This window comes from Fusarium venenatum, assembly GCF_020744135.1.
Source record: "Fusarium venenatum strain MPI-CAGE-CH-0201 chromosome Unknown EDB82scaffold_3, whole genome shotgun sequence".
Taxonomy (NCBI): Eukaryota; Fungi; Ascomycota; class Sordariomycetes; order Hypocreales; family Nectriaceae; genus Fusarium; species Fusarium venenatum.
Genome location: NW_027072131.1, coordinates 6,619,959 through 6,638,789, shown reverse-complemented (window position 1 = coordinate 6,638,789; position 18,831 = coordinate 6,619,959). Strand labels below are relative to the sequence as shown.

The window sequence follows — 18,831 nt, the reverse complement described above, 5'->3', positions numbered from 1 at the left end:
CATATCATCATCAATTGTTGAATTGTCTCAATCGGAGACCAATACTACAGTTTCGGAGTGATGAGAACACAGTGGCTCTTACAAAATGGGTCAGAGTCTGTCGGATGAGCATCCGCAACGGCGGTCGCATGAAGAGTTAACCAACCAACTTGTGAGCAGCCATTACTATCATGTGCTATCGCCAGAATGAACTCACCAACAATTACCACAATTTTATAGGCGGAGAAGTTTAAGAAGAAATGCTTCACTTCTCTCGAATTGTACTCACTTCGAGATGTCTTTAAAAGTCTTGCGGATCAACAAGACTCTATCAGATACCTCAAGGAGGATACCATTGCCCGATACCTCGAGATACCAGACATTCTCGGCACCTCGCCCGTCATATTTCAGATGGTATCTTACATCGGCGCATTTCCCTTTCTACAGGAGGCACCGGTAGTTCTGGAACTTCAACGGATGATCCTGGTCGTCGTCATCATGACTGAGCGCTATCGGACTGTGTTGGCGCGTGGCTCAGCAGACAGAACCAAGCTGCTCTTCAAAAGCTTAGCTGTGTTTGACCGCAAGATTTCAGAAGCAGGGCCTCGACCAGATGCCAAAAACCTTGAGTCTCCCAAACCAAAAGATGACCAAGAAGAGCCCAGGTCCCACGCTGCTGGCTTTGTCGTGGATGCAGCCGGCGAGGATGAAGAAGACGACGAAGATGATGATCTTATTCTAACCGCCTTTGAATTACTAGATGTCAAGGACGCCGTGGATCAGGGCCATGCGCCAATCTTCTATGGCGCAACAATCCCGACAGACAACTTTCGGAAGCTCGTCATGCTCCTCTTGCTGGCGGCCCCATTGGATCCTCAAGAGAGCCTGTCCATGTACTCAAGTCGCATAGTTGACGAAGAACTCGAAGGTCTCCGTGGAGCTGCCGAGTGTATTCTTGCCTCCTTCGTCAACGCCGAAACATCAACCGGCATCAAGTACCATCATTTCAGAACTATCATACCTGTGATTTGTCCTAATCTTTTCCGTGGCTTCAACGGTCTTTTTGAGCGTTTCCTCTTCTCCCAAAACCTAGACTTTTCCAAGCAACAGAATGGTACCCCTGCGACAACGTCGCCACCAAAAACAGCACAACCTTTGCTAACCAACCCGGGCGATATACTAAATCAAAACACCCTCTCTCAGATCTCATTATTCCTCCCTGGCGCGGATCTTTTCAGACGAGTCAGGTTACTGTACTCGGGAAATGATGCAGGATTCTCTATGGGAAGTTTTCAGACAAAAGTGTTCAACTGGCAAGCTCCCACACTGCTGCTAGTGAGTGGAACAAGGCTCGGCGATGAACCAGAGGGTGGTCAAGAGACAAGCTTTGCAGCTTCCTTACCCCCGAAACGATTCCCGCACGGCAGCAAGTCTGATAGACTTACGTTTGGTGTTTATGTTCGAGAACCTTGGAAGCACACTCATCGAGAATGCTTCGGTGACTCTGAAACAACTCTTTTTCAGCTTGAGCCCATTCATGACGTCTTTCCAGCGTCGACCATCAACAAGGACTATGTCACTTTTACGAAAGCTCCAGCACATCATCCTATGTTGTCATTTGGGTGTCCCCACCCGCATCCTTCTCAAGCTCACAGAAAGCCCGATATGTTACGCCTTGGCCCCGTATCGTTGCTACTTGATGATTCGTTCGAATTCGCGGTTTTCAACCATGATTATACTTCTCGAGGCGGCGCGTTCCATTCGAGTGTAGTAAGGAAGCACGATTTCCAAGATCGTTTTCAGATCGAAAGCCTTGAGGTATGGGGCTGTGGTGGTGACAAAGAAGCACAGGCGCAAGCCGAGAAATGGGCCTGGGAGGAACGTGAAGCAGAAGCACGTCGCAAAATCAATTTGGGCACCGGGGATATAGAGGCTGATCGGGCATTGCTAGAGATGGCAGGGTTAGTTGGGGGTAACAGAAGCGGTGGTTCGATGACATAGGGATACCAGATTGTTAGACCGCCCTGCAATAAAGAAATAGTCCTGTATCGTAATTGCGGTTCTGCTCTTGGTATCGAGGTCAATGAGTCTTGAGTGCGAGCCTTGAATGTTGTCGTGATAAGCGATTGGTTGTGAGCACCACAAACGGCACGTAATTTGTGCAAAGGCAAGGGAAAAGACAGCCTTTTCCAATTACAATCATCAAGGTTGCCTAACTTCCATATCATACATGATGTGCTACTACTATGGTTCAGCACACGAAACTTTTGTACAAACCTCCCTCATTCCCAACTGCTGTAATATACAAGTTCAGTATTTAATCCTTTCTCTTGGAGATGATTTCGCCGAGGTCGCCGAGAGAGCTCTTGGGGTTCTTCTTCTTCTGCTTGGCGTTTTCCTCATCCACAATCTCCTCAACAACCTTTTCGACATTGCTCTTCTCGTCCTTGCCTCCCTTGGACCATAAACCAACTCGACTCAAGATGCCTCCACTGCTGGACGATTCGGAGCCCTCGGTAGGCGCAGTAGTTGCTTTAGCTTCCTCGGCCCGCTGTGCCTGAACTTGTTGTCTCTTCTTCTCGAGTTTTGCGCGCATGGCCTTCTCCTCTTCGTCACGAGCCTCAAGCTCTCTGATCCACTTCTGCCTCTTCTCTTCGGCATCCTTCTGCTCCTGGAGCTGGCGAAGCTCCTTGCTCTTCTCTCGGTCCTTCTGGTAGTACATGCTGCCGGCAAGCATGGCGAAAACGGTGAATCCCTGGGCTGCGACACGGGCTCGGAACATGCGGTTTGCCTGCTTTGAGTCGCCGCGGCGAAGGGCGAGGTAGGCGTTGATGAAGGCAGCAGTAGTTAAACCGATTCCTATATCGCGAAAGCGGAGCTGTTAGAAGCTATGTCATGTGCATTGGCAATGATCACCACAGAAGGGGGATTTACCGAGAGGGATCAGAGGCTCTTCCTTGATCTTGCGAACAACCTTTTGCATAGGACGTTCATTCTGAATTTCCCTAGACTATCGCATAAGCGGGGAGTAAAAGGTATGGCAAGCTGGGACAAATGAAGCATACCCTTCACCATCAAAGGACGAGGGCATAGGGCCCGGAAGTGAAGGAGGAGCGTCAGCCATTGTGTTGGCAGAGACTTTGTTTGAAGGTGTAGATGATCAATTGGAAGCTTGAGAGAAGTAAAATTGGATCTTTAGAGAGTGGGCTGAGGATTTACAGAGCCCATGATAGTTCCGTTTAACCTACGCATATCCACTTCCATATTCGTCCACTACAAGCATCATCACTTTTCTGATGGCGGGCAGGCTCCACTTTAGATTTTTGGTTTTGGGGCACGTACCATCGCCTATCGATTAGTACCAGCAACAGGCTAGACAGGCCCCAGAGTATCAGAACAATTGACCGCTAGAAACATGAGAGACGAAATTAGTAGGTCACCTTATGCCCCCTGGGTTGTGGTTCTTAGACTACTTATTTTTATACCCTGAGACTTAAGAGGTTGTTTTTTCTGCTACCCAGTAGACAGGTCTAACTTGAGTGTCTTCTCCACCAAAACTTCAAGCTTCCATCCCATTCATTACAATTAACTGAGCTCATGGCTTAAATGCAGCTTTGTCATCATCAGAAACAATTCATTGTTCAATCGACCGAAATACAACCTTACAAACCCCGCTCATCATAAACCCAATATCTCGAATAACGCGCTGTATACCCGAACAAAACTTTAAAAACATTCAATACCCCTCGACTCCCGCTCCCCTGACACGTCTAGCTTCAGCATCATGCGACACACATGATATAACCCACAATGTGGTTACCGACGCCGTCCGTCGAGAGCATAACACGGCCACGGTTAGCTGTGGCCGTAGTCTCTGCAGTGGCTGCGCTCTCAGCAGGATACTATGCATACCAAGTCCGATCGCAGAGCTTCGAAACACTGCCAGGTGGTGGTCTGCATAGGAGCAATGCCATACGACGTCCACGACGGAACCGGCGAAACGAGGATGGATCAAGCTCATCGTCTGAAGCTGCAGGTGATGAAAATGTCAACGCCGAGACGACCCTACCTTTAGGCGATGGCGAGACGATAGTCGATGGTGGAGATGAATGGTGGAACGATCCAAGTTCCTTTCCTTCGAGTCAACGAACTGGACACAACATTGTCACTCTCTTGTTTCGCGTCTCGGAAGATAACGCTCGCCGGAATGGCTGTGTCCATAGGGGTTGCCAGTGTAATTCGTGCGGCATGGTCCCCATTCGAGGAGTCCGTTATCGCTGCGCCAACTGTGCCGACTTTGATCTATGCGAAACCTGCGAAGCTCAAGGTGTTCACATCAAGACTCACATCTTCTATAAAATTCGGATTCCCGCGCCACCTTTCGGTCCTAGGCAGATGCAACCAGTCTGGTACACAGGTGATCCAGACACTTGCAGACGTACCTTGCCCCGCAGTCTGATACCCAAGCTGTCGCAAGACACTGGTTTCGAGAGGCCAGAGTTGGAAGCATTTTGGGAGCAATGGACATTCATGGCTAATTCGGAATGGAGGGATGACCCTGATGAGCTTTGTGTCGCAATGGATCGCAAAACGTTTGAGCGATGCCTCGTTCCTACAGGGGGCTCCCGTCATGCTGCACCAAATCTTATTCACGATCGAATGTTTTCCTTCTACGACTACAATAACGACGACCTGATTGGATTCACTGAGTTTCTTCATGGATTATCCTACCGAAAGCGAAAGGACAAGCTGCGCAAGATTTTTACTGGATACGACTTGGACAGCGATGGATATGTTGACCGGAAGGACTTTTTGCGTATGTTCCGTGCTTATTATGTGCTTTATAAGCAGATGCATAAGGACATTCTAGATGGCCTGCAAGATCAATTACTCGCTAGCACCGAAGCTCAACAACTCGTTACCAGCCGCCAGCCACTGAGCAGTCTGTTTGGACGCGAGGGCAGAGTTCCTCCCGGCGAGGGTCAGTTCCGCCACGAAGGCAAAACGTATCATCGAGATGGCAGCGTGGATATTGCTGAAGGATATGAGAATGTCGTTGCACCGGATCGTGGTGACACAGCGGCTCGAGGGGACATTCTGACCAATCTGTTTGCTTATGACACCGATCGTCGCTTTGGTTCCCGAAGACAATACATCACAAGGAACGACACTGATAGCAACTGGCGAACGATGCGTCGACTGAGCGGCAGCGAAATTGACCGTACATACTGGGTAGCGCTTTTGGAACCACCATCAACTCTAGAGGAACTTCCTGGTCTTATTATGGAAACCATTCACCCAGAGATCGAGGAGCCTTCTGATGATGAGGATGAGGATGGCGAAGTAGCCGCTGACGGTGTTAATGGAACCCGCAACGAGGAGAACGGTGTAGGGGGGCCTTCAAGGACAGAAAGCGAAATCAGGGCCGGGACCGTTGCCAAAGAACGTAGCAGGGTTCCCAAAATCGACAAGCGAAAACGGGACATGGCGCGAAAGCAACTGCACGAGAGATGGCGGAGGCGACAATTCTACCTCGATGAAGAGGAGGGCGGAGTCGAGCCAGATGATTGGCAAGGCAGTGAGGATATTCTCAGGGATTTACGCCAGATGGACGAGGAATCGAACAAATACGAACAACACGGCTCTTCAGCGGCGCAAAACGGGTCGAAGGCCCGTTTCACCAACGGCGATGTCAAGGAACAGGAAGACTATGATACGACGACTTCGCCCAGCAGCGCTTCTGAGCATATCCCAGAAGGGAGACTACCCCATGCTGAGCGCGATGCGGGCAAAGAGATTCTCTATCAAGTTACTCAGCAAGCCTTCAACGAACTACTTGACACTATATTCAAGCCAGCGGAGGATCTTGCTGTTGAAGCAGCTGAAACGAAAGAACAACGAGAAAGGTACAAAGATGTGTTAGATACCATCGAACTTGGTGATGATGAAAGTTCCAAATCCGTAGGCGAGGGTGACGTTAAGGTCAGGTCTGCCACGGATAAGAGCCTCGAGGAACTCCTGTCCGAAACCGGATACACCATCGCCTTGCCCGAAGGACGAAATGCCGTGGAAATTGATACCACAGTAGAAACCATCCACGAAGACGGAACAGCAGAACCAGCTCCCAAACCAGAAACCGAGGAAGTTATGCCGGTTTCTCAGGGTCAAGACCAAGATCCTACTCTACCTCAATTCCGACCCGACACATCGGATGTTGCGGCTACTTCTCCAGCTTTATACTACCCCGTCACACAGCCTTCACCCGACAGTTCCGATAGCGATAGCGTTGATGAGGAACAAGAGACTGATAGCGCTCCCACATCAGACATGCTACGGCACTGGAAGCGCTTGAGTCTTGCAGAGGCCCAGGCTATCAAGAGAGGCGGATGGGGCAAACTGAGCTTCGACGAGTTCGAAGCTATCTACAAGAGCCAGGAGCATCAGGGCAACAGGCTAGACTACCTTGGAAGTTGGATAGATTTTTGCATTCCTTAGGGGTTGAATGACAAACAGGAGAGTTTTCATGACTGGCCGTAGGGATGCCTTTCGAATCGTCCAGCAAGATGGACCTTGCAAATATGCTAAATAGACGTATTAACTGGGTTACAGATACATGTACTATTAGCATTAAAAGAAAGCGCTACAACAAATCACTGGACAGCGGCTGAGGAATATCCACTGGTACAATCAATATTTGTCAAAATGTTATTATCATCGTGCTGATCACATTACGAGCTGTAGTCATGAGTGGTGTTTGCTGTTTCGTAACGTGTGCATTGACCTGGTCTGACTCTACCTCCTGGTGCAAGCAACAAGACACTTCAGCTAAAGCCTGTCGTCCTGAGCACAATCGAGTCATTTATTTCTGATCTCTATCGAGAGAGCTACTACCCCAAGTCACAGGAAAGATATGGAGAATGAAGTTGGGTATACCGAAATTGAATTAATTAAGCTAAAACTCATAATAGCGACCATCTTCACTCATGCCTCCTCTCAGACTCATTATCTCATGACCAGCATGCGTCGATCTCCTCCGCCCCTTTTCTTTTTTTTAAACCTGCTGTTGAGAAGAGTCAACACCAGCGAAGCCGAGAAGAGCGTTCCATGTGTCGGCGGTGCTCTGGTCGCGAGTTCCCAAAGCCTCGATCTCAGCCTGGGCGTCCTCACAAGCTGCAACAGCCTCGTCGCTGGCGTTACAGACGTTGGTGAGCTGATCGCAGATACGGTTGGTGATGATGTTGGGGTTGAGAGCCTCCTGTTGACCTTCGGCAATGGTAGGGTCCTGAGGGATGAAGGTCAACTCATCAGCAGGGCGACCGTTGAGACCACCGATGAGGGCCATGGTGGGCTGGCAGATGCCGAAGTCGAGAGCGCCAGCGTTACCAGCGTTGTCACCGGCATTTCCACCAGCGTTGTTGCCGTTGCCAGCATCAGCGTTGCCGTTGTCGTTGCCAGCATCAGCGTTTCCATTATCGTTACCAGCATCATCAGCGTTGTCGTTACCGTTCTGGTTGTTGTTTCCATTGTTCTGGTTTCCATTTTGGTTTCCATTGTTGTTGTTGTTGTTCTGGTTGTTGCCATTGTTGGCGGCGTCGTCCTCCTCACAGTCTTCGTCCTGGTTATCATTTTGGTTTCCGTTGTTGTTGTTGTTGTTGTTGTTGTTGTTGTTGTTGTTGTTGTTGTTGTTACCGTTGCCTGCACCAGCATCGGCACCATCGTCAGCGGCAGCGTCATCTCCAGCGGCAGCGTCATCTCCAGCGGCAGCACCGCCTCCAGCAGCAGCATCCTGACCGGCGAGCTGGACGTTGGCGCCACTGGCATCAACAGCCTGGAATGTGGTGAATCCCTGAGCGATCATGACCTCAGCCTGAGACAGGCCGGCGGCGTCAAAGGGGGTTGTGACTGAAGTAGCCGAGTTGGCATTCTGGGCAGCGGCGCCATCGACAGCTGGGTCAACGAGGGGGATGATTCCTCGGAGAGCAGCAGTGGCGGGCAGAGCAGGGTCGGCACAGACAAAAGGTCTGTCAACGGCCGAGGGGTTGAAGTTGGTCTCGGCGGCAACGAGGCCGATAGCTGCGTCGATAACTTCCTGGTCATCTCCGAGCTCAGTGATCATCTGATCAGCGATGGTGAGCTTATCACAAGGGCTAGCAGCGGCAAGCAGAGCACTGGGGATGCTACCAGCAATGGTAGCGGCAACACCAGGGTCACCGAAAGATCCATCAAGAGCCTGGACAGCGGCAACAGGCTCCTGCTCCTGACCGAATCGAGCCTCGGCGTAAGCCAAAAGAGCGGCAAGGATGAAAGTCTTGGAAATAGCCATTTTGAATGTTTATTCGGTTTGGATGATAATGAGTTGTAGAGAAGATTGCTGAAGGATGAGAGAGTGATGAAGCAACCAACCAGCGGTGCAAAAGGAAAGTATTAAAATAGAAGGAGTGGTTGAAGCGAATGCGTTCACAGAACAGCAGATGAAGTAAGAAAAGACGAAGGTGAAGGAGATGCTGAGAAGAGGCTTGTGTGAGTGATGATGGAAAAAGAAACTATGTCTTAGAGGATAAACAGTCTTACTTATATAGATGTTTCCGTCTCCAAAGATCGAATAGCTAAATAGGAATAAGCTTGTGTCAATGCAACATGGCAACAAGCTTGAACCTCGTCCCAACGATCAAACACGACCTGCTACGATATAGTTTGAAAGAACCATATAGGTAAGCGCCGTTGACACTCCGAGGTACTACCCAAGCCGGGTCGAAACTCCTGGGGGCTAGGGTTCATGCCTCATTGCTGTGGTGTTTTCGAAAATTAGACTATAGCCACCGCAGCTCTATACAAGCTTAGTTGACATAGACTATAGCTTCAAACATCTTGGCCATGGCTATATGACAGGCATCTGTCGCAAAAAGGGTCCTCCGACACTCCGAAGCATGGCAGGTCTCGGATGCGGAACTCCCGTCCCCTTTGTTGCACAGTGGTTGCAAAGGCGTACGGAGGTGAACTGCCAAGGCGGCTACATTTTGATGGGATGAATCTTGCAGAAATATTTGGACAGATATTCATTGTCAAAGCTTGTTGTCTTATTCGATCATGTTAAAACGGACTTTGTTATTGCTGGATGCAGTTATTGGGTGGTGCAATTGCGCTCAAGAGCATTGTAGCCCTTTGGGCTCGTTATCTTTCGGCTCTCTGTAGAATATGGGTTCCAGCAGTTTGTCATTTCGCCTCGTCCAATTTCATCTCTACGCAGTAACTGCGACCGGCAACAGAGACTTCCGATGACTCTGGGGTTTCGGTAAAGGCTTACTTGAGCGTACCCCTGCAAATAGTATAACCAAATATGTGGGAGATATGAAACGCTACCGAAACATTCCACTTTCTGTTTGGGCAACCAGAAACAACAAATTCAAGGCCCTAGAAACGTAAGAGGAAAGTGGCGCTAGATCTGGATAAGGTGTTTTAGGGATAATTGCTTCTTTAACAGTTCGTTTTTGCTATTGTTGTTGTGTTACTTCAACCCATCGAGAGAACGATAATGCGTAGCGCGAATAGCCAACGACGATGGGTATTGATCCAAGCCAGATCAATCATACAATTGACATTTCATTTTCATTCGGCCATATCAAGAATTCGTCGATGGACCAAGTACTGTCGCTGATTATTGTTAATGGCGTTTCAATGGTTGGATACCCTGAACCGGGAACAAAATCGTCCCAAGTTCTCACGTCAAAATCTTGGCCCAGAGTTTCAATGTCAAACCCATCTTCAACCCGACTTGTTTCCGCTGAGTTCTGAACGCACTGACTCTGACGTTGTATTCGCAAATATTCTGTCGGCGTTATACCAACACATTTCTTAAACACTCGATGGAAATGCCACTTTGACAGTCCAGTTTGCCTAGCCATCTGGCTCAAGCTTAGTCTGACTTGGGCATCGCTTTGTTTCTCAGTTTGCTGTCGCACAAAAGCTTGGATCTTTCGCACGGCAGTCTCTTGGGGCATGAACCCTGCAACTTCGGGCTTGCAACGTTTACAGGCACGGAAGCCAGCCTGCTGAGCCTCATGGCCATGAGTGAAGAAAGAAACATTCGCGCGGCGAGGGAGTCGGGCCTTGCAGATAGGACGACAAAATATCTTTGTTGTTCGCACCGCATAGACAAAAAGGTTGTCGGCGTTGGCGTCGCGTGAAGTGATGGCATTCCATCGCAACGTATCGTCGTCGTAGAAAGAGACAACACTCAACGCATTGCCTAGATTGAGCGTAAATTCGTCCATGATGCGGTGTAGAGCTCGTAATTAGATGATATTATAGATGATACATAACATTACAGAAAGAAAGTAGAGTTGAAGTTGAAGTTGAAGCAGCCCTTTGACCGGGAGGAAGGAGATACAATTTATTAGTGGGACATTGCTATCAATATGACCAATAAAACAAGCAGCTGAACGATGGAACAGGCAAGAGCGATCGATGTGAGACTCGTCTTCGTACTTTCTCGAACTACAACACGAGAATTATCCATCCTTCAAGCCGTTTGATACTGACAGTCAACTTAACCGCCATGGATCTAGCATCAATTTATTTCCAGCTCGGTATTGTTTATAGCAACCCAACATTCATTAATCACACTAAACATCCCACAAAGCCCACAAAGCCCACAAAGCCCATAAAGTTGAACCAGTTATGAGCGGGAGAGACGTTACCCTAGAGATCACCCACTCTCTTATCACCCGAACGTAGCACCAAGATCAGGCTGTCTATTCGATGCTCTATAGTTAATTCATGTGTGCTCTATTTTACGCGCCTAGCATGCCTTACTATATATCCTTGTCGCTGGATCGTCCAATCAAGTATTGTCGCATCAGACAAGGGGACACAAAGCGACTGCGCCAACTAACATGCATAAGGCGTTTTGAGGAGCAAAACGGTTGCCTCTTTCTGTCTGTTCTCTATGATGAGAAGGGCCTGATAAAAGACTACTCTCAACATCATCAAGTTCCTACTCTCAACAGCTATCATGGAGGCACTAGGTGCTGCAGCCAGCGTTACTCAGTTCGTCCTGCTTTCACTGAAATGTGTCAAAGAGGCTCACGATGCTCTCTCGCAATACAAAGATGGTCCAGATATTTTAAAACGCCTAGCAAACGACTTTCTTGGTGTGCAGAACATCTTAGAAGCCCTCTGTTACTCAGAAAACGTCGCAGGCAACACAACTTTAGATGCGTACATACAACAAAGCATCAAAAGTCTTTGCTTAATAGCAGAACGCCTCGTCGAGTTACAGATCACACCAGGAGACAAAGGAGGCAAACGTCTGTGGCAACATCTTAAAATAGTTCTGAGCGAGGATGATATGAATCGCATAAGAAGTGAGCTGGCACAGATTGTCAACATCCTAAATTTGCGTCTACTGGTTTTGTCTCGGTCAGCTCTTTTACTCAGACTGCCATAAAGTATTCTCGCTAACATATCTGTACAGGAACACAGTTTCTCAAATAAAGGACGACACACAACAAGTTAGGAATCAGATGACTACGATGGACACCTCATTGCAGTCTTATCATCAATTACAAACAGCTGGTTTTCAGGCCTTTGAGAACAGCCTGTTAAATACTCACAATGGACATCACAGAGACTACCAAAGCAGGTTGTCTTCAATTCAACACTCACTTGACTCAACATCATCCATCTCCGTGTCGAGATTTCAGGATATGCGTTCACTGTTGGATGAGATTAAAGATCTTGTTGTTTTAGAGGGCAAGGCTACTAGAGAAGCATCGGCCAGTAACAATATTGGAAGCGAAGGCACCACAAACAAGCCTCAGAATTCGGCCATGTTGGAAAGTATCGAACGTCTCGGCGCTTTGATCGATGCCAAACGCGAGTCTTGCAATGTCTATGCTGAAGAGGATGACCTGGCGGATTCTGCAATAGAAGATCTACAGGATCTGCTGGCTGCTATTCGACGGGAGAGACATAACAAAATCGAGAAAGAGATGTTGGATGGACTGCGTCGATTTAGTCGGTACTTTGGACAATACGAGGTGTCTATCAATTCTGGAAGTAAGTGGTTGATTACCCTTATACAAATTTGCTTAGAAAACAATATTTGCTAACTGAGTAGCCAACGGAAGCCGTCAAGTCACAGGAAGGATCCTAGATCAAGAACGAACGTATAAACAAGCAGATGTCGGTTTAGGGAAGATGAGCCTTATGATACACAAGCGGAAACGAACAGTTTCTACCAAGAATGAGAGAAATACAACTGGACTAGTTGAAGGACATCTGACTGATTATAACATGTCACTCACTTTTCTTCCCAATGGGAATCGGAACCACCATATGCTGATGGCTACAATAACCCAAAGAGAGATACTGGCGGGAAGCGTTTCGTCCATCTCACAACTCCAAGTGAACAAGATTCTCCCATTGGGCTCACCGGTATTTGAGATTGTGAAGACGGGCAGGATCCAGGAGCTCCGTCAATTGCTCCAAAGTGGCAAGGCTTCTATTCGAGACCATGATGAAAAGGGCGCCTCTTTACTGTTTGTAAGTACAAGAACATCACTCATGGTACCTAAGTTTGATGGCTGACCAAACGATTTCACTAGTATTCTCTAGAGCAACCAGAGATGTGCAAATTCTTACTAGAGGAAGGACTTGACGTCGATCATGTTACATATAATAACGGCACCCACTGCTTGCAACGGCACAATGGGTGGGATGATACTGTCATCCCAGATCAACAACTCAAACGGATTAACGCATGTCGCAGGTTGCTATTGACTGCGGGAGCCGATCCAACATACAAGGACCCAAATAACAAATTGTCAATGAGCTTCCTCGACACAGTGAGAGCTTTGCCAGACCGACTTGTAAGTTCATTCTGACAAGAGAATCACATTCGGTATGACATGTGCTCACATACGTCCAGGACACAATTGACTTCGCATGGAATTCAGGACTTGTCACTCCTTTTGCAAGCTTTCGCGACTGGGTTAATTATGAGGGCATGTCGACATTCTTGAATGCTTGTACGCATTTCAAGATATCTGCAGATATCTTGAAACACCTTGTGTCTATGGGCGCAAATGTCCACGACCGATCGAGCAAGGGGGAGACATGCCTGCATTTATTGGTAGATCATACTCCCCCGGAACAAGACATCATCATCAGGTTAGAGTGTCTTGTGTATCTTCTTCAACAGGGAGCAGATCCACACGCTCGGGATAATGAAGGCAGGACTCCCTCAAGTATTGCTTATAGCATGCTTGGCCACAGAGATATGATTGACGGAACTCTCGGGGACGTGTGGGACGCAGCGTTGCACATCAGCGGGTTCGATATTTCCCACTTTCGCACGATTTCTCGTCGTTTACCGAGATATGACCCCTCGTTCTACACGCGACAGATGTTTGAAGAGCTCTGGATAGGAAGGGAAGATCAGTGTCCATACTGGGACGATGAACCATGGCCACCTGCAGGACCTGGGGAAAGGGATAGAGATCACCATTCCGACATGGATTCATACGGGTGCGTCTCGGATTTTGATGTCTCGCACGATGGCAATTTATCGGAGGAAGAAGAAGATGATGATGATGAAGACGGGGGTGCGCTACTGCTATGAGAGCTTCGGCACCTGGATATCACGCAATGAGCCTCTCATGATTTCCTGAAAGATTGTTGTATTAGTATGACATTTGACTTATAAGTCAATTTCTCCTGTCGACAATAGACTTGGTTGTGAACAAAGCACTAAATAAGTCGCTCCCCAATAAGGATAGACAATGAATTTCGAGGTTTTGAGTCAATACAGCTACCGTGAAACCGAGTCAAGTATTGTGCTATTCACCTGTGGTATAATATGGAACACATGAGCCCTGAGAGACCGGCATCAACCTCAATATCTAGCGGCAGTTGGTCGGGTTGCGGGGCATTAAGACATCACACCACAACAGCTTAAGATTATGCGGTTAGCTAGCATTATCTGTTCGTGGAGTAGTAAGTAGTACACCCCTCCACACGAGTGCATCTTCATATAATCATCGGAATCGTAGCCAGAGAATGGATACTATTCTGCTGGTCAGATCAGTTGTCACGAACTATGTGGAGGCCATGCCTCGCTGGCGGCTAAATGTCATAGATTGAGTTTTTTGTTCAAGAGGGGGTAGTCAAGCTTGATATGGCGACTTGAAACAAATGTAACGGACAGATCAAGTCGTCTCGTATTGAAAAGACAGTGGAGGAGACCGTTTCGATGGTGGATCTAGAAGCTAACTACTGCACTGTACTGCATATCGAGACTGTATTTGGGGACATGTTAATGCCTCGGACTTATTGCAACAGGTATGCATTGTTATCTTGCGCATGCTGCAGATAAATCAGAACTTTAATTAGTCGAAAATCTCTTTAACAGAAGCGACAAGGTCGAAGCCAAATCATCTCGCCCAAGACCAGCCCGTGCTCCCGTACCGAGGTTGCAGCATTCCAGGAGCTGAATTGACCAATCGATTTCATAAGAATCATTATCAACCTGGTTCAGTCAACGTTGGCTTGCAGCAGGCTCCATGTTTAGCGGGGGAACACTTTAAAAAAACAAAAACAATCATAGACTTGAACCTGGACCTTGCGGTGGCATTTTGTTCCCTGGACGTCAACATTCTGGCATTTCTGCAGCGCTTAAGCACTGCATTATACTAATGCACTTGGGTAGTACTACTATCTACATATTGGATGTTTGCCCGAGATCGAACGAGGATGACATATAGAACACTACTCCCTTGGCCTGGAATTCTTTCCCTTGTTTGACTTTTTATTATTCTCTTGTCAATGCGAAAAACTAGGGCTTCCGGGAGTCAGCCGCCACCCGATTCCCCTTTAACTTGATCACCATTGGCAGAAAGAAAAGGGGTAACTTGGCGAAAGAGATCTACAGTGCAGTGTATTTCTGACGGTACACGCCGCAGATTAGATAGGCATAGGTAAAGGTGCTAGACTAAGTCTAGCTGTTGAGCTAAAAGCTTAAGAGAGGACTGGGCTATCTCTAAAGAGAGCAAGATAGAGATAGAGAGGGGTAGTTGGAATAAGGGGACCTTGAAATGGACTCTTCCTATTGGCCCGTCTTCCCCTTGAGCCGTCTCAACGAAATAGATGGTCCAATGGAGGCGACCGTCCCCTGGAGCTAGGGTGGTCATTCCATCCATTTATTAGGTAGTCCAGTGCTGTCTAGAATCTCGAGACTTCCTTGGAATAAACCACAAGGCCTGTCGCCTATCCAGTGAATGAGGAACTGTTTCTACAGTACTGAAGGAGGGTGACATATATCCACCTTGTTCTTATTCGGGATAGGTGTTCTATATACTGCATGTAGTGAAATGCAGGCAGGGATTCGAGAGAAAACACCGCCCAAAGAAACTCATGGGATGCTGCACATCCAATCTGATCTGAGATTGGTGATAAAACAAGACGAGATATTCTCATTGAAGCGATTGAGGGTTTCATAGAGCAAAACTAAGCCCCAATTGAACTCGAGTAGACAAATTCATCCTCTTGAAAGCTGCGATAAACATCCTATTCAAGTCTCCCCTAACGAATAGAGGACAGATTCATCATTCAATCAGCTCCATTGCTTCTCCTTTTGATCAACAATATTCACTGCAGCTGAGCTGGAGCTGCACTGCTTGCAAACAGGCTCTTGCTCACCGCCTTGGGTAATGCCCGCTGTGGGGCAATCCTCCCTCAACACACTCATGTACGTACCTAAAATACAGTGGACACCCTGGCACTGCACTCGCCTACTCCACGTAAAGGGCCTCCCCACTACTGCAACAGAACAGCGCGCTACCCCCTACAAGCCTTGGGTTTATGGATCTCTTTTGTTAGAGCCAATTCATTCATGGGGGTTCGTTCAAAATTCATTGGGATCCCATTTTCTTTTCTTTGGCTACCTGATCCTTGGACTTTCTCCTACTTCTCCCCTCCTCCTTCTCCTTCTTATCCTCCATACGCATTGCTCCCGGCATCATCTCTCTCCATTGTTCTGCTCAGTCTTGCTAACTGGGTTGAGCTTTGGTAAACCCCAACAACCTTGATTCCGCGAGACCTCAGAGCGAACCTAGCGACAGACAACGGAGCCTTGACTTTTTGACTGGCATCTCGATTTACCTTTTTTTTATCGCCATATCCCTTCGTCGACCTTGACTTTTGCTTGACGAAAGTATAAAGCACAACAAAAACCAAGCCTTGCCTCTTCAACTCAACTCCCTGATATTTTTCCTTTCCAAATTTTGCATTGGATCTTGTGGCTTCCGACTCGCGGACCTAGCACAGGACCCCTCCCTCCTTCCGCCCACCAACATCAGTCACAGCCAACGCTTTCCACCTTTCCAGGAAGGAAAAAAGGACACGGAAGCCTCTTATACGAGACGAAACGAAAACGCACGAAAAAGAACATCAATTCTGCACAAAGCGGCTCGCTCAGTCATGAGCATCGATCCAGTCATGCAGGTCGAGGACAAGATTGCCCCTGGCCCTTCTGTCGCCAGCGACAAGCCAGTTGTAGAAGAGAAAATCATTCGCCAACAAGCTACCATCATCACAACCACAGAAGATGAGCACATCGCAGCCTCAAATGGTAGCGCCAGTGCTGCCACTTCACCTACCACAGGTGCTGCCCCGCGACCACGACTCAAGAAGGACAACAGCACGCCAAACATGAACGGTCCCCTTTACATGCAAACCGCTGGTAATAAGACAGTGCTTGTCCGCCGACTTAAGCGCAAGGAGGAAAGCACCTGGAAGCACCTCTCACGCTGGTTTGTCGAGAACCAAATCGGTATGTTTTTTCCCCCTGAACCAACCAGCCTTCCCCTTTCTTGCCAATCGTGGGTCGCGAACAATTACCGTGGGGGTGTCGAGATGTCAAGACAGGGCAGGGTGTCAGGTCAAATCTGGACCTAGCCTGGTTAACCACATTTCGGGACGGGTGTCGCATTTGGAGCCGCACCCCGCGGGGCACCGCGGCATCCCTGCCGGCCGGGCTTTTGGGGTCCTGCTACGCTACCAGACGGCGGCGCTTCATGACAGGCTGATCGCACGCTGAGCTGCATCTGAGTGTGCACCGATCTGATCGTCTTATCTTGTTTGGACGAACTCAAGCTGACGTGGTGCCCTTATTTTTAGGACTCTCTTTCAACCTTCTAGCTCTCATTTTTCTCGCCCAAACCTTCATCCCCAAAGCTCGAGATTACACGCAGAAGTTCTTTCATCTTAGCTACCACAACTCTCAATCCGGACAATATCGCATTGGTTACGACGATGCCTACTTCATCACCTTTTGCATTATTCTTTTCACCGGCCTTCGCGCTGCTACCATGGAATACGTCCTCGCGCCTATTGGTAGATGGCAAGGTGTCGACAACCGCAAGAACTTGACTCGCTTCAGTGAACAGGCTTGGCTCATGGTGTACTATACCGTTTTCTGGCCCTGGGGAGTGGTAAGCTTGGGTTTAGCAACACAGGGAGAATCACGCACTGACATTTATACAGTACATTTACTGCACCTCTCCTCACTACATGAGCATGGAGAACCTGTGGACTGACTGGCCCAACCGCGAGCTTGATGGAATCATGAAGGCCTACCTTCTTTGCCAGTGGGCTTTCTGGCTGCAACAGATGATTGTCATCAATATCGAAGAGCGCCGCAAGGATCATTGGCAGATGTTCACCCACCACATCGTCACCACTGCGCTCATCTTTGCTTGCTACGCTTATCACCACACCCGCGTCGGTAACTTCATCCTCGTTATCATGGATGTTGTTGATCTCTTCCTTCCTGTAAGTTGTTCTCATCCGTACATTTTCGTCGCCCAACTAACATGTCACAGCTTGCCAAGTGTCTCAAGTACTGTGGTTACAAGAAGGTCTGCGACGTCATGTTCGGTCTGTTTGTTGTTTCTTGGTTCTTTGCCCGTCATGTCTTGTACATCGCGGTCTGCTGGTCCATTTATGCCGACACCCCTCGAATCATGCCTACCGGCTGTTTCAAGGGCAACAACGAAAACATGGTTGGTCCTCTCAACACTCCAGCTGGCTGGGGATACCTCGCCGAACCTTTCATCAACCCTGAAGGCCTTGTCTGTTACAACGAGACTGTCAAGTGGGGTTTCCTCGGACCTCTTCTCTTCCTTCAGGCCATCACCATCGGCTGGTTCACCATGATCGTTCGCGTCATCATCAAGGTCCTCAAGGGCGGTGATGCCGAGGACGTCCGAAGTGACGACGAGGGTGGCGAGGAAGAGGAGGAGGAGGAGTTTGTCTACGAGGAAGCTCAGCCTTTGGAGGAGGAAGTCGGCGTCGAGGCGCTTGACCTTCGCAACTGGGAGCGCCGATCAGGCGTCAAGAAGCAAGCCAGCAGCTCTGGAGTCAGCCTGCCTGGCCACAGCGATCGAAAGGAGTTGCTGGGCCGCATTGGCTGCGAGAAGCAGGTCGACTAAACGAAGAAATGATTCGGGAGTTTCACGGCATTCCACATCCCATATTTCTCGTTCCGCATCCGAGTGATGCCTCGCATTTTTGAACCTTTTCCACCTCTACCTTTGTTGTTTTTTGGGCTTGCATTTTTGGAAGGGATGTTTTCCCTCTGGTCTTCTTTTTCTTGTTGCTACGACTTGGTTGGTAGAAGGTGATCGGATAACGATCGAGGCCGGAGACCTCGTACGGTATTTTGTTTGCATTGGAGAGCTCCGCTAAAGATAGACGGCTGCCACTAGAGATGACGATTGCTTCTTCTGTAACGAAGGCAGAAAAAAAGTTCTTTTTTGGTGATGAATTTTGCGGGGCTTTGGATGAGAATCATTT

General features: G+C 48.4%; 6 protein-coding genes across 6 annotated transcripts; 4 read left to right on the top strand and 2 right to left on the bottom strand.

Moving 5' to 3' along the window:
• Positions 1 to 85: 85 nt before the first annotated feature.
• On the top strand, positions 86 to 1,980 carry EDB82DRAFT_547421 (TLD-domain-containing protein; the record flags this gene model as incomplete). Its single annotated transcript, XM_025728692.1, has 2 exons — positions 86 to 151; positions 220 to 1,980. 2 exons carry the CDS (start codon positions 86 to 88, stop codon positions 1,978 to 1,980), a joined length of 1,827 nt encoding a protein of 608 aa, XP_025583033.1.
• A 316-nt stretch (positions 1,981 to 2,296) lies between these two features.
• On the bottom strand, positions 2,297 to 3,103 carry EDB82DRAFT_527944 (hypoxia induced protein conserved region-domain-containing protein; the record flags this gene model as incomplete). The annotated part of the gene is made up of 3 exons (XM_025728691.1): positions 2,297 to 2,838; positions 2,914 to 2,984; positions 3,045 to 3,103. The coding sequence occupies 3 exons, from the start codon at positions 3,101 to 3,103 to the stop codon at positions 2,297 to 2,299; spliced, it is 672 nt and encodes a 223-aa protein (XP_025583032.1).
• Positions 3,104 to 3,550: 447 nt separating this feature from the next.
• On the top strand, positions 3,551 to 6,701 carry EDB82DRAFT_509489 (uncharacterized protein). Its single transcript, XM_025728690.2, has one exon. The coding sequence runs from the start codon at positions 3,790 to 3,792 to the stop codon at positions 6,472 to 6,474; it is 2,685 nt and encodes an 894-aa protein (XP_025583031.1). The 5' UTR covers positions 3,551 to 3,789; the 3' UTR covers positions 6,475 to 6,701.
• A 2,600-nt stretch (positions 6,702 to 9,301) lies between these two features.
• On the bottom strand, positions 9,302 to 10,350 carry EDB82DRAFT_272561 (metal binding domain of Ada-domain-containing protein). The gene has a single exon (XM_025728687.2). It carries the CDS (start codon positions 10,248 to 10,250, stop codon positions 9,564 to 9,566), a length of 687 nt encoding a protein of 228 aa, XP_025583029.1. The 5' UTR covers positions 10,251 to 10,350; the 3' UTR covers positions 9,302 to 9,563.
• Positions 10,351 to 10,990: 640 nt separating this feature from the next.
• Positions 10,991 to 13,600, top strand: EDB82DRAFT_527940 (ankyrin repeat-containing domain protein; the record flags this gene model as incomplete). Its single annotated transcript, XM_025728686.2, has 5 exons — positions 10,991 to 11,397; positions 11,453 to 12,036; positions 12,098 to 12,522; positions 12,585 to 12,848; positions 12,908 to 13,600. 5 exons carry the CDS (start codon positions 10,991 to 10,993, stop codon positions 13,598 to 13,600), a joined length of 2,373 nt encoding a protein of 790 aa, XP_025583028.2.
• Positions 13,601 to 16,260: 2,660 nt separating this feature from the next.
• EDB82DRAFT_272499 (TLC domain-containing protein) lies at positions 16,261 to 18,766 on the top strand. The gene is made up of 4 exons (XM_025728685.2): positions 16,261 to 16,807; positions 17,155 to 17,468; positions 17,521 to 17,808; positions 17,859 to 18,766. The coding sequence occupies exons 1-4, from the start codon at positions 16,456 to 16,458 to the stop codon at positions 18,465 to 18,467; spliced, it is 1,563 nt and encodes a 520-aa protein (XP_025583027.2). The 5' UTR covers positions 16,261 to 16,455; the 3' UTR covers positions 18,468 to 18,766.
• The last annotated feature ends 65 nt before the right edge of the window (positions 18,767 to 18,831 follow it).

Excerpts from the sequence above, each read along its gene's own strand:
- EDB82DRAFT_509489 (XM_025728690.2), top strand. The coding sequence starts at position 3,790 with ATGTGGTTACCGACGCCGTCCGTCGAGAGCATAACACGGCCACGGTTA.
- EDB82DRAFT_272561 (XM_025728687.2), bottom strand. The coding sequence starts at position 10,250 with ATGGACGAATTTACGCTCAATCTAGGCAATGCGTTGAGTGTTGTCTCT.
- EDB82DRAFT_272499 (XM_025728685.2), top strand. The coding sequence starts at position 16,456 with ATGAGCATCGATCCAGTCATGCAGGTCGAGGACAAGATTGCCCCTGGC. Across the intron at positions 16,808-17,154 it reads GTTTGTCGAGAACCAAATCG|GACTCTCTTTCAACCTTCTA; the intron begins GTATGTTTTTTC and ends CCTTATTTTTAG. Across the intron at positions 17,469-17,520 it reads TTTTCTGGCCCTGGGGAGTG|TACATTTACTGCACCTCTCC; the intron begins GTAAGCTTGGGT and ends ACATTTATACAG.